This window comes from Hydractinia symbiolongicarpus, chromosome 1 (assembly GCF_029227915.1).
Source record: "Hydractinia symbiolongicarpus strain clone_291-10 chromosome 1, HSymV2.1, whole genome shotgun sequence".
In the NCBI taxonomy this organism is placed as follows: domain Eukaryota; kingdom Metazoa; phylum Cnidaria; class Hydrozoa; order Anthoathecata; family Hydractiniidae; genus Hydractinia; species Hydractinia symbiolongicarpus.
The window spans coordinates 13,177,278-13,200,914 of NC_079875.1; the positions used below are offsets into that span (position 1 = coordinate 13,177,278).

Sequence of the window (23,637 nt, forward strand, 5' to 3'; positions counted from 1 at the left end):
ATCTTTAACCTCCGCATAAGTTAAAGTAAAAGAATTCGAATCTCGACTTCAAAGAAAATCTGTGAACGCTTTTTAAGTTCAGAATAACAACTTTTCCTTCATCAATATAAAAAATAGTATAACACGTCATCAATTTAGATCGTTCATCTTCGTATCTCTTTTCTCAAACTATGACATAGAAAAATAAATATTGGAACTCTGCAATCACGAAGAGACACCATCACTCGAATGTTTCTTCACGCTAAACGTTTTAGTACCAGCTGTATCGAAGAATTCTTATTTTCCTCTTCAACACAGATGCCGCACTGATGATCAATTAAATTGTATATAGAAAACTTTTTGACTTAGTTTGGTACGGGGAAAATTAACGCTATACCTGTACACGACCTCATCCAAAGCATTATAGACCTTTACCGCTGTTTCATGCAATCACAAGCCGTAACCATGAGTCGTAACAAAGTATTTATTAATTTTTTTATTTTTTTCTTAGAGAGAGATATATTGAAAGCAAGGACAAGTTCAACGATCTAATAAATGCCCTTTCTTTTGATTTTATTTTGTTCTTCTAAAGGAAAATATGGAAAGTATATTCAACGCAAACGAAATGTAACAGTGCTATGGTTTCAGCGAATACAGAAAAAAACGAAAATGAGCAAAGCCTGATGGGATACTCCCTATTCAAGACTTTCTGCGACTACACACATACACAGCTTGATATTCTTGTTCCAAATCTTCTTTACCTGATCCACAAGTTTGGGATTAAAAATTATAAAAAAGAAGGTCACTATGCAATTGAATGAGCAACAATACTTAAAATATCAAAAAAAATGCAACGAACTAAATTTGTTGTTGCGCTGCAATCTGAAGAAAGTCTAATTTGGAAGTTGGAATGTTAAATGCAATAGGAGTTGTGAACAATGATTTTCATTGTTATTTTGTACTTTAAATCTATTATTTTAGCTTTTTAAGAATTTCGTGAAAAATTTCATCCCACTTTTGACTCAAGTACGAAAAAAAAAGAGAATAGCATGATAGTACCAATTCTTTTGTTATTTTTTTTATAATTTCGGAGGTAACTTTATCACAAACAAACAACCTTTTTCTATATTTATAATGTAATAGCATTTTTAATCTATTTTGGATAGCCTTTTGAATGGCATGAATATTTTTTGGTTTTAAGAAAATAAAACTTACCGTTGCTATGAAAAAATGCTATTTTCATGCCTTTAGCAGAAATAGGACAATGTTTGCACCGATTTGTCTACTGGTTGCCCTGTCGAAGATTATAACCAACTATCAACTAAATTATCTGAAGAGGAAAAAAATTATTTTACATGTGACAGGATGTCCTACCAATTCAATTTTTTACCAAAAGAATTGGGGGGAGTATGAAGGAACATGGTGCAGAATATATGTTTGTAACCAGCAAATCGAATAACCATAGTGAGAAAGCACAACAAAATAAGAAACACCAATTTTGATCCCAGGGCCTGTAGCGTTTTTCATCCTCATATAAAAAGACGCTAAAGACAGGCTCTGGGATCGAGGTTGAAAAACACACCTAAACAAAGATTCTCGCATTAATACTTGTTGTAAGGGGAAATGTTCTTAGCGCTGTCAAGTTTACAAATGTTCTTAGCGCTGTCAAGTTTACACTGTCCGCACCATCAAACGAGATGTTTTACAAGTACTTCTTCTATTGTCTCATGAGAAATATGTTACACAAAGAAAATAAGACATTACAAAGTTACAAAAAAATATTTACGACAAATATTTTTGCAGTTAAACAGTGTTTTTAAATACACGTCTACGACGGTAGAATACGGTAACATACGGCAATATACGGTAACATACCGAAACGCACAAAAAGCGAAACTGATACAACAAACGTGCTATTAAATAATTCGAAGTATAAATATATCAAAAGTGTATAAAACAAAACACGAAACGAAAAATAAAAAGAAATTGAATGGAAAAAAAGGAAGACCAGATGATTGTTCACGACATAAAATACGGACCAGCCGTATTTTGAGACTGTTATGCTTTTCACAACGATTTAGTGTAAGTGGAATTAATATTAAATTCTAAATAAATAAAACATAATGTACAAATCTTGAATTTTTTTAACAGTCCCACTAAAATTCGGAAGCAGGTAGTTATTAAGGATTTAACACGTATTTTTGTTTTGGTAGGTGTGAACACGGCTAACGTGTTAACGGTATTTTTTACTTTTAAATATAATACTATTCTTCAAGACAAACACACGTGTCTTTAATTAGGGAGTAAAATCTTTGTTTTTTGTTATATGGAAGTTAACAGAAGAGATAATTTTTTAAAAAGCAGTACCAATTCAACGCCCTTTCATACTGGACTGGACTCGGACAAGGTGTGGAGTATCAACTCCTACCCATAACACATGCCCTTTACATATAGACATGTTTTTCAATCCCATTATATATATTACGTCATCTATCAGGATTTTGCTTTCAAACCAATCAATTGCTACTGTAACTTTTCTTTGAGATCATGGAGCGCCTTACGCACCTAAAAAAAGGTTCCGTGTTTGGATTATTTTGCATCCAGAACATTAATATAAAGGAATATTATTATTACGGTAAAACAAACCAATTTATAAAAAACAAATAAAGAAGTCAACATACAAACAATTAAACAAACAAACAAATAAATAAACAAGTAAACAAGTAAACAAACAAATAAATAAATAAACAAGTAAACAAACAAACAAATAAATAAACAAGTAAACAAGTAAACAAACAAACAAACAAATAAACAAACATGAAGTAGCTGTACCTCGTTAACTGTTTCCAAGTTCACTGATAGTATAGACTTCATTCTAAATACGCAAATATGTCTTTAACTTAAGTGGTATTATTACAATAAATTTACTCATGCTTAGAACTCGAAATTAATGTTCTTCTCGCCTATACTCTCGGGAATATGGGCTGGTGTAGTGAGGCTCTGCTGGCTTGTTCAATCAGAGATTTATCAATGCTTAATGTGGCCAAAAGTTATTTTAGCTTTTAGGATTTCGGAACCTCTCAGTTATTTTACATCATACAGGCTATATTGTTTATACCCTGGATGATGTGTAAGTTACACTTAAGAAGATAACAGGTTTGCTTAAAAACATTTATTGTGTCGGTAGCCGGTCATTTAAACTTACCTTGCAACTTTCGCATTATGCAAATTATCACGATAATGAAATATATCTTGCATTCTAAGGTTGTCAGACCTATCAGAAAAAAAAATGGCGTACACGTGATAAAACACTGAACCGCTAAATGTGAATATAAAGGTTCCGTTACACGCAGAAAAAATTGCCACAACAAATACCAGAAAGTACAACATGCGACTTTGCTAATGTGCAGCGGGCCTTCATGGCTGATTAAGATATTGTGACGAGCTGGGCAAGCGGGTCAAACTTTATTTTACAGTCGACTATTACAGGTTTTTTCATTTACCTAGTCGGCGGCCCGCGCATAAATCAACGGGTTCACCCTCTTTTTATTTACCGCATTTGGTATATCTCGCTACTGCGGTTACCATTTTGCGGGACAGACGTATACGGGTATTATAATATAGACTAGCCAGTAGCTCGTGGAAAAATCCACGGGTCGCCCGTCCTTTATCCTTTATACATGACTTTTTTCTCACGCACAAACAGACAGACGGAATATGGCTATTATTAAAGAGATGGTTGCAAAACAAAAACGTCGCCAATTCATTTACTTACGTCGTGCTATCCGGCATGGATGCTTCGACTTGTAAGTTTTTCGTGGCAGCATTTACGCGGAGGAGGAGAACAAGCGATAGGAAAGTCAAACACATAAATCTAAATTAAAAAAAGGTTTGAACATTTTTATGACTGAACAACAGAATTTAACAACAATTTTTTTTGTAAGGGAGGGCTTAAATTTAAATAAAGAACTTACAATAACAACATAATGAACACAGCCGGATTTTTCAGTCGGATTCTAAACAGAAAAATTAGGTGAATTTAAGACTTAGTACGTGCCCAAATGAAAAAATGTATCCAACAAAAACAAGTTCCCGTATGATTTGTACTTAGCATGTGCTCATATGATTTGTATTTAACAACTGCCCGTATAATTTGTACTCAGCAAGTGCCCACATGATTTGTATTTATAAAGTGCCCGTATGATTTGTATTCAGAAAGTGCCCGTATGATTCGTTTTCAGCATGTGCCCATATGATTTGTATTGAACAAGCACCCGTATGATTTGTACTCAGCATGTGCCCATATAATTTGCATTGAGCAAGTACGTGCCCAAAAAGAACGTAAACAAACTACGTTTTTTTCCACTTACCTATTAAAGGTTTGATATATGACTTTTAGCATCAGCCTTATATTAACTGACGCGGTTGTGTAACATCTTTGCAGATGTGAAGTTTCTAAAACAAAAAAAAACAATGTACTCGAATGTAAAAAAGGTAAACGAAATGAGTGCTTTTTATTAACGGCGTCTAGCGCGAAAAATCAAATACGCCGGCGGGACATTTATGAGGACTGGAATTGAAGTTGTTATTCTAACTGTGAAAAGATAGAGGGTAAAAAAAGAAGAGCATAAAAACGTTTACCATTTAAACAAAATATTTTGTATCTTTTTAACATGTTTTTACCAATTTGATCAACTTTTTTTGATCCGATACTGTTGCTAACTCCAGCTAGTTCTCTCAAATCTCCTAATGTATTTGATTTCGTAAAATTTCGGCGTCGCAGCGCACTGTTCTCTATAAACACCTCCCCGTCATCAGGTTCCGTCTCTTCATCCATTCCATCTGAATCGGTATTAGTGATATCTCCAATACCTTCATACAACTTATCCGGTGCCAAATGCCGATAAGAAAATTGTGGAGATGAATTTAAAGATGGTGGAGATGTATGGGGACGAGCTGACATATAGTTCCCATAACTCGCACCAAGTGAACTATCATACGAAGTAATCGTGGTAAGTTGGTTGTGATTGACGTCTGTTGTACACTCTACAAATGAAGATATCCAGATATCGTTTTTAAGATGGATTATTTGGTATAAAAACCAGAAGCAACCGTGGTGTAACAATATCGAGTTATATTATAAGCAACTATATCATAATAGGCAATTGTAAGATTGTAAAATGGTGTCCGGTGATTCTGTAAATGTCCGGCGTATTATTGTACAATTCCGGCGTATTATTGTAAAAGTCCTGTCAGTTATTGTTAAGGTCCGGCGTATTATCTTAAAAGTCTAGCGTGTTATTTTGAAAGACCGTGTGTTAGTGTAAAAGTAAAAGCCCGACGTATTTATGTAAAAGACTGGCGTGTTTTTGGAAAATTCCGGCGTACTATTGTAAAAGTCCGGCGTGTTATTGTGAAAGTCCGGCGTGTTATTGTAAAAGTGCAGCATGTTATTATTTACCTCTACTGCACAAACGTTTTCCTTGACTGTTCAAATCTTGACTTTCCTAAAACAATAACAAAGCTAAATATTTTTGCGTAATTGAAAATTTTAAAACCCACACACTCAGGATAAACATCTAATACATGCATTCAGATCATCTATTTTTTGGTCATACCACAAACACACTTCTTTAGGCCATACTTCTAAGCAACATCTTTGTTGCTCAACTTCTGTTTATGCTTTAAATCAACCTCTTCTTTTGATCATAACCTCGACTTACTTTATTCATTAGTCATACCTCCTCTCTTCTTCTTTTAGAAATATTAATTTTCAACTAAAAACTTACCACTTTATCCTCTGTTGACGTTTTCCATATTCGCAAAATTAATTTGTAAACACTCTCACGTGACAGGAAGGAGCAAAACAAGTACTAAATATAAAAACAAAAACGTGTAGAATTCAAATTAATGATCTCGTGAACTTATTTAAAGTACTTATTTACTTATTTACCTAACTTATTTACAGTATTTCTCAAAACATGAGTTGGTACTACGACTACCTTACTCAGTACCAATAACTTATGTACCTCATACAATTTTGATGTCACACCCAAGGAAAACCCAAGGAACGAAAAAGCCTAGGAACGAAAAACCCAAGAAACGCGGCAAAAAACACAACCACATGATCTTGGATACATAAGGGTATGGGATCGAATGTGTAGTAAAAGGCGGAAAATAATTTGCCGTATTTTGTCTGTCTGTCTGCGATAGGCGAGTCCCGTGGCGGAAACACGAAATGCGATATATAAAGGACGGGCGACCCCGTGGATTTTTCCACGGGCTAACGACTCAATATTAATAATACCCTTATTTTGTTTGCCAGAAATACGTCGTGCTACGGACACACGGAATAAAAAAACGCATGCAATACATTTTTTCGACTTTGTAGCGACGGGTATGCTCCTGTGGATTTCTCCACGGGTTACAACCAAGTAAAAAAGGAACACTTACTCGTTTGTGCACCGTTCTGACGGAGATGGCGTTTGGTACCACAAAAGCTGTCTTCTCTCTTCGAACCGCCAACACATTCTTAAAGTATATGACGAGCTAAAAAAGAATAAGGGGTACAAGTAATTTAGGAGAAGCAAACAAAAACTCCAACGCTGGATAGAGAATGTGTGGAAATAGTCATATTTTGATTATTTCTTTAAATGACTAAAAGACATTACTTGGTCAGTGCTCTGCGGTCAGTAGGCTGCAAAAGTTGTACTTTGGCATGTGTGTGTGGGGGTCACTTAAACAACGTTGAAAATTTACTAGCTGCATTTGTCACAATGCCGGCATTATAAAAAAAATCATTTCCACGGCTCGAAAGATTCTAAATAAATGAGAGATGTGCAGGGTGTTGACGTCAGCATTAAATTAGCACTATTCAAGATTTAGGATCTAACCAAACACCTAAGTCCGCAGTAAAGTGAACTGTGGCACCCTTCCCTCTTCATTTAAATAATCGCCCGTCACAACTGGACGTATAACTAAAATGTTAAAGCTCATCAGAAAAATATTGATTGAGAAATTTTGAACGTACCCTTGTCTCATATCCAAAAATATTGGAATGGAAACAGATGCAATTCGTAGAGATTATCATTCGACCTTGAAGTAAAATGTCTTTATGTAACGCGCAGGTGAAGCCTAAAACAAAACAAAAGTCAGTTATGGCTTCATAAGACAACCGTGTTTAAAATAGCCTACATTTGTTATATCAATTGCCAACTGATAGCCTTGTGGTAGAGCGTTCGCTTTCAGTGCGGGAGGTCTTGGGTTCAAACCCCGGCCGAGTCATGCCAGAGACTATAAAAGTGTGAATCTATCCTTTCTGCTTAGCGCTCAGCATGAGAATAGGATTGATATCTTAGGCAGTTGTCTAGTTGAGCGATTGCTGTGCTTTCACGACTTTCGTAGCTCAAATGGGAGCTTTAAATGCACGAGGACCCCCTTCGCAGGACCCTTCGTTGATAGCAGTACCAATAGGAACTGAAGAGGCTATCCTGGGTAAATAATAGTAATAATAATAATAATAATAATGCTATGCGCATGCGCCGCAGGCCTAAATAGACGAATTATTATACATCTACTTTTCATTTTTCTTTAAAAGGTATCCCTTTTTAAACAGAGAATTAAATTTTGAGAATTAAATTGGAAAAGATTTCATGGATTGCGTTTTGTCGTCAATTGGATATCAAACACCTAGAATTCGGATTATCGATAATATCGGGAATATTGGAATAGCGACATTCCGGATATAAGATGTCGACCGGTCCGATTGCTGCAAAAATTCTACGAGTTGATGAAATAATTTTACGAGTTGATGAAATAATTTTACAGCTCGATGAAATAGTTTTACGAGTCAATGCATAAAATCTACGACTGTGTACAAATATTTCACAAGTGGCTTTGAAAGCGCGTTCATTCACGAGAAATATCATTTCTGTGTTCAGCGCATGAAAAATCAGCGCCATTTAGTGCCACGTGATGACCTGCGTGATAGGGAAGTATCCGAACAAAAAAAAAATAAAAGAAAAACAGTTAAAGCCTAATTACTTATCAGCACTAAATTATGGCGTGATTACAATTTAAAAGCAATAAAAATAAAGACTAATTTTGTGTGAGCGCGAGATCCGTTTATGGTATCAACAACATATCAAAATGGTAGCGAAACTGCAATGACAAGAAGAAGCAGATATAACTGAGAAATCTTTATTCGTCCAGCAATTTCAAACTCGTTATAACCAGTTGAATAATTTCGTTAATTACATTTATTTAATTCTATTGTTATAGACTTTCGTAAAAAAGGTGCCCTCACAGCAATTTTTTTTGTAAAGTCAGCAAGAAATACTGGACTTTGACCTATGTACGCCAAGTGGACAAGAAATACTAGATTTTGTTCTATGTTAACCAAAATGGCAAGAGAACCTAAACTTTGGCCTATACTCGCTAAGTTAGCAATAAATACTGGATTTTGGTCTATGTTTACCAGCTTAATAAACAATTATTGGACTTCGGTCTATGTTCGCAAGGTTGGCAAGAAATACCCTGGTCTATGTTGGAAAGGAATACTCCATTTTAACTGATTTAGATTCAATGACAAATAATTTAATGATCGTTGTTTTTCCTCTTTCACTGGACATTAGTTTTGAGCAAAATCTATACTGGCTAAAAAATTTGTAAGGATACCTCATGCGTAATAATTTGCGCGCGTATCAATTTTGCGCATGCGCGGAAAAAATTTGTTTTGCGCGAAAATTAACACCGAAAATTTTATCGTTTTTCCTTGTTATTTGCGAGGGAATTTAAACTTGCGCGAAAAATAACATTCAATTCATGCTCGCTAATAGCACGTATATCAACTTACCATTGAACGGCTTTTCACCTGGTGGAAGCTGTGGAAATAACCTGTACAATTCTTCAACGCGATTTTTGTTTGGAACAAGAACCTAAAATGTAAGAAGTTTTAAAAATAAAATTAGCAGATAGCTTAAGGTAAGAATAGTTTGCGCAAGTAAAGATTGCGGAAGTAAAGATTTTGGATCGGTGATATTATTACGTAATTTCGGAATTAAAGATTGCCAATCTGATATTGTGTTAAGAAATTGTGGAATTTAAAATTGCGAGTTGAAGCAATGATCCATGAATTTTTCCATGCTAATTTTTTTTTCACCTTGGTCATTAAGATTTTTTCCTTCCGATGCAAGTAATTAAATGGTTTCCTTCACACCGCAAAACAACGACAGAAATAACTTGTCTTTTTCTTGGAAATCGACAAAGTTAGATTGCAAATTTCGGAATTGCGGAAGAAAATTGCAAATTCCATAATTTTTTTAGAAATTGCAGAAAAATAGATTGCGAATCTTAAACAGGTGTATAAGTTATGGAAAAAAGCCCATAAAATAACATAGTCATAGGGTCAGAATAGTATTGGTTAAAATATTTGCTTGTCATTAGTCACTTAATGTTTCGGACCGTCACTCCGATTCACTTTAAATGTAATGCTGTCAGCCCGTTTGGAGCCATCTACTGACTACGAAGCAAATGCTATACGTATCTCTGGCGGTAATGCAATATAGTTACAGTCGCAGGGAAGGAAGATCCAACCTTTAGGAGAAATCTCCAAAGGCGTTAAACCTCCCTATTATCACTAATTTTAAAAAAGCATAAAATATTAATACACTTCTTCTTATAGAACAGGGAACAGAGAGTACCAACAGTATACGCATTATATACATATTTGTATCGAATTATTTCCAATAAAGCTCCTTGATGTTGACTACACGTGATCTTCGACTGGTAGAATTTACGAGAACCGAGCATAAAACTTAACTTACAGTATCACAAAGTTATTCGAAGTCCTATAATTCGAAAACTAATCTAAATTAAGGAAATTTACTGGTCGCATGAGAGTTCGGCTCATGCGAGTTTACTGCACATGAACAGCTAAAGGTTCGTTTCTATGTCGCTACTTTTTCTGGCATAACGCAAAAAAGGTAACAAGTTTTCTTGTTAACTCGTCTGCACTTCGGAAAATGCAGTTGAATGAAAACGAGCCTTGAAAGAAGTTGCAACACATAGAAATATATTGCGAAATTGTGAAATACAATTTTTTTATATTTTATCTGAATCATCTGCTAAAATAGTAACTTTTCCGCCTTTTTCAGTGCAAACGGGATTTTTTTAAAAATTCTCAAAAACTTGCAAGTACTGGTCACCCGTGATTTTAAGTACTGGTCACCTGTGATTTTTTTTGATTTTTTTTAAAAACTTGCACCGTCAGCAGATTTTGTAAAGCAGGAAATTATAAACTTACACAGCTTGGAATGAAAGTTTCCGACACCCTGCGTAGTAATCTTTTGCGATGTCTCTGTTCGTTCACCACGAGTCGAGGCATAACTTGAAAATCATATCGAAAATTTAATTTTTTCTTATTGTATATTATATTTTATACGAGTTGGCTGAAGCAGAGATTGAATAGGTAAAAATTGTAAATTATTTTTTACGGAAAAAGCAAAGTTAAAAAACGATGTGATATTCATATATTATGTATGCTGATCCGAAATTATCCAATCAAGTTCAAATTCCATTTTAAAATCCTTTTAACTTTAAAAGTATTTATAAAAGAAAAATAAGAAAACAACTATAGAAGATAAAAAAAACAAAGATGAAAGAAATAGAAAACATGAAAATACAAGAAATAACATCAAACATAATGGCAGATGTGATGTTTAAAAAATATTATATTTAATTAAATTATAAGAGATAAAAAAAAACAGAAAAACTGATTTTCTACGGAATTACATCACTTTGAAATAAAAAAAAGTTTTGCAAAAAAATTAAAAAAAAGTTTTGCAAAAAAAAAAAACACTCCAACTTTTGCAATTTAGAAATTGACAATAAACAAACAAGCAAACAAACAAACCAACCAAAGAAAAACATCGCTACAACTACCAAAACCCTTTTAAGCAGAATATAACATCATGCAAACTTCAAAAAAGCTTGTTAAGCATTCTATAACATAAATAGCTCACTAATTAATATTAAACATGGCATTCTCTTTTCAAAAAACTTCTGAAGATTACTATTCTTGCCTGCATGCTGGAAACATTTAATAGGATTAAAATTTTTTAAAAAAATCAGACCATTTCGGTCTACCACTCCATCGCAGAGGCTCAAACTAAATCTATTTATTTTGAAGGTCATCTGATTTTTATTAAAATTTCTGCACGTTATCTAGCCGAATAGCATCTATTCAAAAACCACATATTTTTTTTATAATTACGTACTTGTACCAAAACAAAAGCTTAGAAAAATGATTTTTCCTTATCTAAAGTTCTCTGAGTAAATACTTTCAGACAAAAATTTCTTTTTTTTTTACATTTTTAATGAATTATTATTTTTTCAAAGCCTTGCTCCACCAGTACATAAAATATTTAATAACCACGAAACGTTTTCTTCCAAGGGAAACAAACTTCATCTATGATTGTAACAGAGTTTTCATGAAACACTCAAAATAGTGGTGGTGTCATCTCGACTTCATGGTGTGAGATCATTCACAGTTTAGCATCCAACTGTGTCAATGAGATTGCCCATTCATGAAAAGTTTCATCAAAAATTTAATTGACTTGTCTTAGGTGCTCGAGCCGAAAGAGAAAGTAGGAAATCAAAATAATTGACAGCATAAAATAATAATAAAACTAATATATATATAAAAAACATTATTTACAATTATTCACCAGTGTTCCAAAAAAAATCCGTAGGCAAGGAAATGTGCAATTTTTATGTTTTCTTTGAAAAAAAAAATAACATTTCAATATTGCGTGTTTAAAATTAAAAAATAGATTAAATATACTACAGACGCCAAAAACGTTATTAATTCTTAGATAAACATAAAATCTTAAGAAAATATTGCGGCAGACTATATGCTTAATTTTCATAAAAAAAGATGTTTTTCTTAGTAGCTAAATCAAACACACAAAAACTAACAATTCTTTTGAAAAACTCTCAGATTATTCTAAATCTAATTCTTTGTATATATCACTACACTAGAGTATCAATTTAAAAATATATAAATATCGCAAAATCTTCTGGATCACTAAGCTCCTTTTTTCCTGCATAACATTCTGTTGTAAAATAGTCATCACTTCGCTTCCACATTCATGCATCTACTGTTAAAGTTAATTGCATTAATGTAAATTAAACAAAACTAATCCATAAAATGATTAAATGGACAAAAATGTTCACCTAATTAGAGTCCTTTTGTGTAGATACACAGAAATTAAGATTAGCTAGCATAAATGGTTTCAGACGGAATAAAATAAAATAAAAAATACGTTTAAAACGAAGTTTATTAAGATTTCACAAAATGTGGTATTTAATAACCAAGGGTAAGTATTATAGGCATCATTTTTTGTAGTGTTATTAGAGCAAAATTAATATTTAAGAACATTTTTGAATAGCAAATTTTTCTTCAACATTTTTACACGACTTGACAGAGTGACTGCCAATTGTTCTACAACAGTAAGGTTTTTATTTTATTTTTTGTTTTGTTTTTCAATCATTTTTTTGCAAAATTTCTGAATTTTTTTCAGCTTTTTGAAGCACGCAGAAGAGGGAACTCTATTATCTACAAGCAATACCAATGGAGAAATACTCGAAATGTCATTATCAACCCATTCATTCATCTTATAAAAGATTTTTTAGGCTTTTTTATAAGAGAAAGATTGGCACACGTTTTTTTTATAGTATTCAATAAAATCTGACCTGATTTGAGTTTTTAATCTGATATTTTCTAATTTAATTCTTATTAGTAAAGTACATAACTCCAGAATTAAGGTTTACTTTGTTTCGTTGTTTTTTCTAGAATTTATCAGCTTTTATAACAAATTGGATGATTTTTGTTGCTGGTGCAACTTTATAATTGTATTTATGAACAATCACACTTATAGAATACTATTCCGTAGTTTTTGTAGGTGAGAATACACACAATCGCAAGCAAAAATAATTACGCGTACACCAAAATAAAATTGTAAGATAATTAAGACTAGGTTGCTATTTATTTTGAAACCAATGATTTAAATGTAAGAGTGTGTTCTTGTTTTGTTCTTATTTTTCAGCAAAATCTGAGACTGGTATTCTTATAAAATTGTTCTTATGAAACAGAAAGCATGTACTAAGGTTAAAAGGTCACCTTGGTTCATGCAAGCAGACACCCAGTGTGAGTACAAAACACACTTTCTAACTATAGTTTTGACTAAACACCGACTTAAAGCTCTATGGACTTTTAGAGACTTTTAGGTACAAAAGCTACGAATCTGTTCCTCATAAGGCAGCAAAAGAATCACCCAAAAGACTTTGTCAGATCAGACATGTCTGCGCCAAATTAAATATGTCTTACCCTTTTTGGAATTCTCCATAAAAGAGTGACTGCTTTTTTACATAAAACAAAGACACAATGATTCTTCTTCTTCTTTGCCAATTTCTTATTTACTGAAGCAGGCATAATACTGTGCCTTACTTTAATTCATCCGTTAGTAGATCATACTGCACGCATGAAACACTCTGCAGCAACAACCAATTAAAGGCTCCAGAGAAAGGTTTAATAAAGGAAGCTGAAAGTTATCGGACCACTTGTTTTAAATCATGCTGCAAATAATAGCACCACATCACTTTCTGTATAATATAAAACAGCTTGAGTATTAAGTTATTTCTCACGATGTGTATGTTTACATGGCTATTTTTAAAAATCTAAGTTGTTGAAATTTCCTCTAATCTGATTGGTAAAGAACCCTTTTTTTCTGCTATTGCTAGAATATCACACCACTTGCATGAGTAATGCTTTCTCGAATTTAATTGGTAAAAAAATAATCACCTTACTGAAAAAGACATTAGCTTATCAAGAACTACTTTATAATTCAGTTCCGTTAACTTGAAAGGAATGGGAAATTTGTTTCAGATTAAAAAAAAAAGTTTTAGATAATGAAAGAAAGCTATATTAAGAGCTACAAAAAGGATTCAGTTCTATATTAAGGTAGGTTTTCATTAGCTAAGTCAGTAAAAGCTGTGGGACAAGTGTAGAGGTAGTGCGTTGTGTTGATGTACAACATGTGTTTCTATGGTTGTTGTACAACTTTTGCTTATCACTTTTCATGTTAATGGAAACCAACCTTTACAGATCAAGAGAAGTGTGGTATGAATGGTATTTGAAATAAAGAAACTGTATTTACATCAAACAAAATATTTTGTTGATGTTTTAATGTTTGTAATGTTCTCCAAAAAAAATTAGAAAAAATGGAAATGCTATATAGAGCACATAGTTCTATCAAAACTTAGGGGATTTTATTTGACTTTCAGGTAATTTCAATTGGTAGCTGATCAATCAAAATGAATAGATGCCTTTCCATTCTGTGAGTAATGAACATTAAAATTAGCACAATCTTATAATCGTTGCAGTAAGCAATGTTACAACATATATAAATATATGAAGTAAATTTTATTGGGGCATACTATAAAAAGGCCTCATTAAAAATGTGATGAAATTCAAAACGTGTTGAAATTTCATACTTTGGAGAGTAATGCAAATAATTTAACAGCAATTAACGAAAATTTTCAAATATGTATTTAAAATGAGGTATTCACATGAAGGGCGGGTTTCGGATTCCTTAAATCCAACAATAGTAAATTATCAAAATTTACTATGAATTGTTCCGAAATTTTTTAAAGACATATGTAAAAACCTCGTCAAATGCTATGGTGCTAAAAAAATGTTCCTCGAATTGAGGATACTGGACTATCCCAGAGAAAAAAATGCAATGAATGGTGAATAAAACCAGCTCTTCGATTTTATCACTTCAGAGTATTGCAAATTCCTTCCTATTAGCATAGTAACTACCTAAATTTGTAGTAATATATAGTTAGAAAGCTTATTCATGTCTTATTTCTCAATTTTGGAGCCATAGACATCTTGAAAGACAGAATTTATTTTAAAAAAAGGAATTTAGTACACATTATTTTAACATTAAATTCATTATGAAATCATCCTTGGAGGTCTCAATCTGATTAGGATTGGGAAAAAAAGATAGCTTCTCTCCTTAAAGTAACTTGACAGTGATGAGTCCAAGTGAGGTTGTGCTAAAAAAACACACAAAATAGCAACCTGACTGGTGGACCCGTAGATTCTTCCTAATAGTGTAAAAAATATCTGAGTCCAGTAAACTATACTTCATGCAAATATTAAAAATCTGCTAACACGATTTTAACATTATATACTGCAGTGAAGCTAAATGCTCTTAAGCCAAAAAAAATTAACTACTTTGAGTCAGACTTCTTCAGTGAACTGTTCTTCTTATTGCAACCAAGAAAACAAAAATGTACCTATATTTGAAATTTATTTGAATATGTTTGAAAGTAGATCGTCTCAGGACTATTAGAATCGTTTGCACCCCTGCCCCCTCACTATTAGGGGGGGGGGGGGCTTTTCTAAGATCCCTGCCATAGGTGGTGGTTGAAAAAACTTCTAGATACTGTCTTTCTATTATAGGTGGGGGGTATTTTTTTGTTAAAGGGGTTGAATAGTACTAATAAAGAAACTTCTGAGTTAAGATTTCTGGTATGTGCATCAATATTTACCATAAAAACTAGACAAAATGGTTGGAAAATAAAAGAGAACTGTCCCATAGTCTATATTTTATTTCAGTACAGAGTTGAACTATAAATTTAACATCGTCTCCAGTTGAACATCATCAAGGCATTTTAGGCTCTTTTTTTAAAAAAATTTAACATATAGAAGTTTTATTCTGATTTTTAATTTTAAAAAAAAATGGAAGTTTTAATACGGGGTTGAGGTAAGTATCAGTTTTAATGTGGGGTTGATGCAAAAGGTGGGTGTTTAGTTTACTAACAAAATTATGATATAGGTTTAAAATGTATGAAGGGGCTAATTTTTAGTGTGGGGGGACCTTACCCTTGTGCACACTATGATCAAAAAAGTGGAATTGGGCATTTAGTGTCACTGTCATAAAATATTACTGCAAGAAACTATACAATTAACTTGAAAATGTTTACCTTTAGAAAACTTCGTTTTCGGTGTGAGGATGATAGTATAGTCTATAAAAAAATATTCTGAATAACTATTTTTAAAAATAATTGCTAAAAAAAGAATTGGAGGAAATGTTTAATAGACAGAAATTGTTAGGCACTTAATTTGACAAAAAAAATCTGTGAAATGCATTTAATCTGACTCAACCACAAAACTCTTTTCTGGAAAATTTAATTTTAACAACAATGTCTTTTGCACAAAAATCATTCAATAAAAAACTTTTCCTGCACTGTTTCTAAAAAAAATGTTTTAGTTAATTTTTTTTTACCTTTTTTCACCTTAATTTCTGTTCAGAAGAAAAAATTCCTCAAATTTCACTCAGATGGTGAGACTAAATTCTATGAAAATTTCTATTGTTTTAAGAAGAAAAAATTATTAGCTTTGTTTACATATAACTTACAAATGGCTCCTTTCCACCTGATCTAGTCTTCCTTTGTTTGCCTCTAAAAATACAACAAAGAACAAAATAAATAAAAATTTGACAGAACTAAACTGTATTAATTTTTCTTTATTTTAATTTTTCAATTTCTGTATTTTTATTTATCAATTGTCATTCATGGAAAATTTACGGTTGGCAAAATGCTATTTTCTTTTAGCTCAATTCGCATTATCATAAGCTGAAATTCTAGCTAATTATTTCTAATCATGCTTATTTTAAGTCTATAATTTCACCTTAATAAGTACCGACAATACCGGACATAAATTAAAGAAAAGGAGAGCAGAATTCTTGTGGTGACACAATCACAAGTAATTAGGGAAGATGTCTCTGTCTAATGAACACACACTCTGAATGTGCTAATTCTAAATTTTCCAGCCATTTCTAGGCCATGGAGCAGATCATTAAATAACACAGAATAGTGGCTAATGCAACTAACACATTTTAGACATTTCTTAATTTACCTACACATCTTATTATCATATAATTTGCCACAAATATGTCCAGTGTTTAAAGCTTTCACAACCAAGCAATAACATTAATTATCATCTTTGATTGATCATAAAGGAAATATATACAACGCTTTTACAGCATTTTATTCTGTAAAAGTGGAGAATGATATTGCTTCTTATATATAGTAGATTGCTTTCCACAACAACACATTTAAAATGTTTCTTCAGTTGTACTACAACGGTTGAACAACATACACTTCCTTGTGTTATAATGATCTGTCTGAGGAAGAAAATAATATTGGTAGTAAAAGTCAATGTAAATAGAAAGTAATCTTCTGAATGCTTAATCATATTGTGTTCATGATTCTGTGATCGACAATCTTAAGGTAAACAATAACATAAATACACAATATGTATACCAATTTACATTGTGTGATCCAAAACAATCGTAACCGCGTCAGTTTATACCGTATACCAGGACAGTTACGACAGTAGTGATAATGAAAAGTGGTAAAGCAGAAAGACCTTGGATGCTTAGATATAAGGATAGTTTCGTAAATGTGTTACACTAGTCTGAGAGGCAAAAGGAGTTTGGCTTATCTAGGAAGCAGGTTAGATGCTCATAAAATTAGAGATGTTATCCAAATAAATAGATTGATTTGATGGCAATAAAGTATAGAAGTTTGATAGTTTCTGGTAGATGAGACAAAGGTAGACAAAGAAAGAGATAGCAGAAGGTAATGAGGGCAGACTCTGTCTAACCCACATTAGCATGGAAAACGGATATTGAGCCAGGATTATTAAAGTTGCACCATATAGTTAATCGGCATATTACTTCAAAATCATTTCTTGACAAAATCAATTCAAAAAACCTACTTCGACATTTCCAGTATAGCATAATTAGTTAATTGTACTATACCAAGTAGGGTTAAAGCATACGAAATCCAGCAATGATAACACACTTTTTACCTAAATTTGGTTATTCTTTAACCTTCAAACTTTTTTATTAGAAACCATGCAAACAGTCAACTAATAAAAGCTTTTTAAAATTCAGAGGTATATAATCTTACTAATAAAAGTTTCTTAACAAGGTTTTTAAATGGAGTAAACTGCAAGTTTTGCTCATGACCGAAGTACAGCCCTTCTAGCATGGCCATTAAAGACCTGGCAAAGTTCTGTTATTTCCAGCTATAAACCTAATCTAGGCTGCAAGGGATATAGTCTCACTTGCCTGAAAAGGAACTGGATCTTCTTAATGTCTCGATTATAAATGGCAGCCTTTAAAAAACAAGTATCTTACACTGCACTAGTTCTGTTTAGCTCTTCTTTTGTCAGGGTATCATTTCATCATTTCAGTGACAACAAGTAGTCTGTAAGTGGCTCTAATTTATCTTGGTGGGCATGTTGGGCCTCCTTCGTCAGCTGTGTTGATAAAAGACACTGTATATAGTTTTTTTAACCATGTGCCTGTTGCACAGGACATGAGGTATATATATTTTTGTGCATATAAAGAGGTATCTAAAGAAGGCGTCTGCATTCTATGTGTACCAAAATTTTCTCAATATGTTCAGTACCTATAGAACATGTTGTATTTACTTATTCAAACTGAAATACAATGTTTTTACTTAATTTTGCATCAATTTAGGGACCCAAAGCAACTAATTTATATCCTCCTGGTCAGCAAGTGATACTTTTGAACCAACTGCACCTCTATTTTTCAGGGTAACCATTATGATTTAAGGAAAAACACACCATTGACGCAGCCAGCTTTTCATAAACAGGGGCTAAATATTTTATAGATTTGTTGTTTTCTAACTTCAAGTCTGACATATATAATGTGTAGTTTTAGGTGAGTTTTTGCTAACTTAGCTTCAGCTTAATTTAGATATTTACTTGTATTTTTTTTTTTTTTTTTTCTAATCAAAGCTCTTTCTGTGAGAGTTTGACCGTGAAACGCCCATGTTTTTTTCTCGATCAAAAGTTGTACCACATGATATTTTGACCATGAGAATACAAGAAAAGATGAAATAATGCCTTTACTTTTTATTTACCATCTAAAATGATGTCTGTTCTATTGACTAGTAAAAGTTTCGTAATTTCTTACTTTCTTAAAAAACTTACTTAAAAAAGGCAATACCAACTCAACATCTCATGTTATTTCCATTGAAATTGTTTGAGTAATGTGGCTCCATGTAGCTAGCTTACCTTTCTTATATCATAGTCTTTTTTCTTATGACTATGCTTACATGAAAGAAGAGGGGGAACCTGCATATAACATACCGGCAAGAAATCCATGAAGAATAATTAATTTATCTTTTTATTTTACCTCCTTTTTCTTAGGTTTGATGACATTGACGCATTGATTTTGAATGACAAGGTGGATTGAAGACAGAATAACAACGCCCAACTTTATAATAAAAAAATCATTAGAAGATTTAACTGACCCTTCAGCCCTTGTACATTGTTTTGTTGTTTGTTTTCAGATTTTCATGGGTCAGTGAAGCGGCCCACTTGTTTCCTGGAATTTCATGCGCACGCAGTATTTTCGTTTTTGAATTCTTAATGTAGCCTCGTCCCCAGGGTTCTCGGCCCCTAAGTGGGAGGCGATATGTTTTTAACCTTGTCCCAGCTAAAATTTTATTTAATTCAAATTTCGCTCAAGCAGCTCATTTCTCGAAGTATGAGTGTCAAGATGCTTGACTACACAACCTGGAGCGTTTTTTGTTATAAAAATAAAACGTGCATAAGTTTTATCCATGTTAAAATACGCTGAACGACCTGTGATTAAGGTAGACTGCGTTGCGTTCAAGTTTAAGCACCTGTGACCTCCCGATTGAAGAGTCACTGATGGACATAACGCAAATGCTTTGGAAATAACCATCCTGCTTAACGTCTCTGCGCTGTGGTGTTTTCCTAGCCAACGTGATAACTCGTAGGTACGTCAATACCACTTTCCATTAAGGTGTTTACTATCTCGGCATGCGTATTAGAATATTTTTCCTACCCGCAACGCGCTGCTAACGCACACCTTTTTTAACAACCAATAAAAGTTCTAAAAAGGCTACTATCTTTAGCGTCTGTAATCTAAATAAGCATATACAGCACAACAAACGCTCGGAAAAGCAGCCATAAAACACGGTAGATTTAATCTATGACTAATTTTACAATCCTTTCTTCCGGTAAAATGGAATAGGTTTTAACAATAAAATATAATCTATATTTGCTTGCAATTTTTTTTATTCGTTATTTGAATATTTCGCGCGACTATTCGTCCGTACTCCTTTCGGTTTCTAGCAAATTAATCGCTACCATTAAAAGGTATAGACGATCAAGATTGGATAGGATCGTTAGTTCGTAAAGAGTGTGAGCAATAAAACTATAATTTTGCTGTAAGCTCTGTAACCGACAATAATTTTGTTGTTATTCGCTTTAAGTTTGTATCTACGATTTCGTATCTTTTGGATTAGCGTATATAAGAGATTTAGCAGCATACGAGGATAAATGGCTAAAGCTTAGTTTCCATTACACAAAAAAGTGTCGCGCGCAACAGACGTGCAACAGTTGTACAAGGTCACTGTACCAAATTTAATGAAAAGACATGTTTAACACAACAAAGCGACACAACAAGAGCCGCACAAGAAACGTTTTACTTTATTTCTCTGCAATAGTGGCACAAGAATTACCCTAATAAGCCCCTGTGTAACATTACCTTAATTATACCTCAGGAAGTAAAACGTCCGTGGCAGTATTGTCACGGTCAAAAACTTCCTAAAATTTCAGGTTACCCTGTGACCCCTTTATTTTTAACAAGAGACAAGTGGCGACATGAATTTCAAATAATATTTCTACCTGCGGTAAAAACTAAGAAGAAAGCCGCATGTCAAAGTAAGTAAATTCAAAAAGGTGAATATATAGCAGTACTTTTGTCTTTTTCATTTCCAACTATTATACCCGAAGGAATACTAATAAGTACTAGGGACTGGGAGGGACTGAGGAGGGTTTGATCAATAGCCAGTAGGCTAACATTTCATATCTGTCATTCAAATGTCTAGTTGGTATACGTGACACCATCCTGTGTGAAAGCGAGGTCAATTCTCTAGGTTATAGATTGGTAGTCAAACCGACAGTTAGTCAGGATTTATGATCTTGATTTTTCATTCAGTAAGAGAATCTGCAATTACCGTTTTGTTTATATACGAAACGACTTTCAACATTGACAAATAAATACAATGTTTCAGTACACGAAAACGAGGCTGTGTGTAATTCAATCAGCCATTGGTCCTTAAAATAACCAACCAGCGTTACTCACCCAACTAACAAAGACGTTCGATGGTTGATCTGATTGACACCTCTTCTTTTTAATTTGCTTTCTGTAGCTTCGGCTGCCATTATTAACTTAAACGAAACAACAACAATGACGCTTATATAAACCGAAGTTAAAGAAAAAATATGAAAAATATTGCAGAGACATTGCTGGGGCGAGATAGTAAATTTATAGATCTTTATTTGTGTTAAGTGGTTATCGAGGTCCCACCACAGTTTGACCCACTGAGCAGAAGATTTTCATCTAGCCCTATAGATTGGCTGAAATGTGTTTTATATATAAGATCTCGGTAATAAACTGTATTATAAGAGACGCTAGTACATCATTGCATACAGAATAACATGTCTGGTTCAAAATGGATTCTTTTTGTGTTCGATATCTTTCCTGCGGAGACAAATGTGGGGCCTGAGAATGAGATAGCATATTTTGCCTAAAAAATGAATAAGGATTATAAAGTATATGTTTTCTTATAAAGCTATATTTAATCTCTTCCTAGTTAAGCCAACCTCGTCCCTAGAGTGTGTTATTTTTTAATATTTGGACGCACTTGTTCAGGCTCTAATATAAAGCCTAAGAACAAAGTTGCTGCTAAGTCTTTAACTTCGTCCCTTTAGCAAAAGCTTCATAGGTCCCAAGAACGATATTATTCCTATTATAGAGCTACGAAACCCTTCTACAACTGAACTTCGTGTATATCTATAAAGCAGAAAACATATAAGTCCGTTTACTAGCCGCTTCAGCTCTCAAAACCCATATCTGCCCCAGTCTTTTTTTAATTCTGACTGTTTAAAACCAAGAAAACATTAAAAACAAAGTTACTTTGCTAAAATTAGAAAAAAAATGTATTCCTAAATAGGAAGCTTCTCTTACCGTATCTCAATTAATGCGACGGAAATAATTTCACGCAAAATATTTTCCATCACTTTTTTGTTGCTTATTGCAATTTCACTTCATAACTTTAACAAAAAAAATTTATAATATGGTTCTCTTGTTTAACAGATTTTTTATTTCTTGTCTACATTTTTATCGCATATAGGTATATACATTTATGTAATACAATACTAAATCATAAAATATTTAAAATGATGAGTCCATGCCAAGTTGTCAGTCACACTAGGTTTACTCTTTTTGCATGCACTGTATACGCTGGTATACTAAAAAAATAATTAAAAACATCACTGTGGAATTGCTTTATATTGTGGTGATTTTAGATGTAACAGAAAATAAGAAGATACAGCCTCCGGTCAAGTTAATGAAAAGTATTTTAATTTTTAGTTTTTACGGTTGTATGTGCCAACACGGAGAATATTATATACATAAATAGCTGTAAAACAATAATTATTTATTGAGTTCGGGACGAATTCTTCTTTTTTGAAGTTATGAGTGAATTAAAATAATAAATAATTTATGAAGAATTCCTGCAAACATATATAGGTTCATTCCAGAATAGTGTTACAACGGCGAAGCAACTTTGTTTTTTGTAATGAATACGGCTATTCTGTATTCAGCTGAATAAAAACGAGACGTTATTTTTTCTTTAATTTTTGTAGTTTTATGGTTAACTGTGATAACTTTGTTCTTGTACTTTTGCCATATACCTTGTCGGTAAAAAAAGTCGGTAAAAAAATCAGTCGGAAAAAATAAAAAGTCGGAAAAAATATTAGTCACTTGGACAAAATTTACTTTTTGCTGACTAAATTTTTGAATTTAGTTAATTTTCGTTAACTAATTTTTGAATTTAGTCACTAATAAAGAATAACTGCATAAAACTGATAAAAATTAGCAACAATGAAGAAAAAACGGCGAAAAGTTAGGTCGAAAAAAAAAATGTAAGCGAAAAAGTTTGGTCGGTAATAAAAAAGTCGGCAAAAATTTTAGTCGGCAAAAAATATTAGTCACTTAGCCAAAATTTAGTCACTGTTTGCCGACTTCTTTTTCACCGATAAGGTATACAATTTTTATTAAAAAAGTACACCAAGGTTCTAACCAAACTGGTCATTATTCTGAAAATTCTCTATTGTTCTATAAAATAATAGACCAATTTGTTTTTAACCTGAAATCCAACCTTATCTCCAAATCTTATAAAAAGCGTGGAAATATATTTTATTTTTATAAGTGTGTAGTTTCATTTGTCATTTCATTCCAGATTCCTCAAAATATGGAAACGAGTGCGACACCTTTAGTCATAAGAGTCCTGGGGAAGAGGTATGTTTTAACAAAGGAGACAAAGAGATCTTGGGTCGAGGTTGATCAAGTATCGCTACTAAAGTGGACATACTTACGGATGTACAAGGTTTTTTCGCCATAGGGTATTTCTGAACACATGCAGTACAACAAAAAATAGCGAATTTTCTAGTAG

At 32.9% G+C, this 23,637-nt stretch overlaps 1 protein-coding gene and 2 long non-coding RNA genes across 6 annotated transcripts; 2 read left to right on the forward strand and 1 right to left on the reverse strand.

Moving 5' to 3' along the window:
- Window positions 1-1,679: 1,679 nt before the first annotated feature.
- On the reverse strand, window positions 1,680-22,381 carry LOC130640691 (uncharacterized). 4 transcript variants are annotated; one of them, XM_057447211.1, is made up of 16 exons: window positions 22,149-22,381; window positions 21,264-21,349; window positions 16,467-16,509; window positions 16,033-16,074; window positions 8,834-8,915; window positions 7,010-7,113; window positions 6,433-6,528; window positions 5,769-5,852; window positions 5,441-5,486; window positions 4,621-5,025; window positions 4,350-4,434; window positions 3,954-3,995; window positions 3,755-3,853; window positions 3,185-3,253; window positions 2,812-2,854; window positions 1,680-2,544 (listed from the first exon to the last, which is right to left on the reverse strand). In XM_057447211.1, the coding sequence occupies exons 2-16, from the start codon at window positions 21,341-21,343 to the stop codon at window positions 2,503-2,505; spliced, it is 1,362 nt and encodes a 453-aa protein (XP_057303194.1). In that variant the 5' UTR covers window positions 21,344-21,349; window positions 22,149-22,381; the 3' UTR covers window positions 1,680-2,502. The 4 variants fall into 4 exon arrangements, with proteins under 4 accessions (XP_057303194.1, XP_057303199.1, XP_057303206.1 ...); XM_057447216.1 differs by lacking the exon at window positions 21,264-21,349; XM_057447223.1 differs by lacking the exons at window positions 21,264-21,349; window positions 22,149-22,381 and adding an exon at window positions 19,281-19,422.
- On the forward strand, window positions 12,242-12,754 carry LOC130640726 (uncharacterized). The gene is made up of 2 exons (XR_008982386.1): window positions 12,242-12,356; window positions 12,561-12,754. It is a non-coding gene; the product is annotated as an uncharacterized LOC130640726 (long non-coding RNA).
- Window positions 18,447-19,413, forward strand: LOC130640722 (uncharacterized). Its single transcript, XR_008982385.1, has 2 exons — window positions 18,447-18,803; window positions 19,295-19,413. It is a non-coding gene; the product is annotated as an uncharacterized LOC130640722 (long non-coding RNA).
- Window positions 22,382-23,637: the final 1,256 nt, after the last annotated feature.

Coding starts and splice junctions, on each gene's coding strand:
- LOC130640691 (XM_057447211.1), bottom strand. CDS start 21,343: ATGGCAGCCGAAGCTACAGAAAGCAAATTAAAAAGAAGAGGTGTCAAT. Junction 5,853..6,432: donor TCAGAACGGTGCACAAACGA/GTAAGTGTTCCT, acceptor TTTTATATTTAG/TACTTGTTTTGCTCCTTCCT. Junction 2,855..3,184: donor CATAATGCGAAAGTTGCAAG/GTAAGTTTAAAT, acceptor TTGCGTATTTAG/AATGAAGTCTATACTATCAG.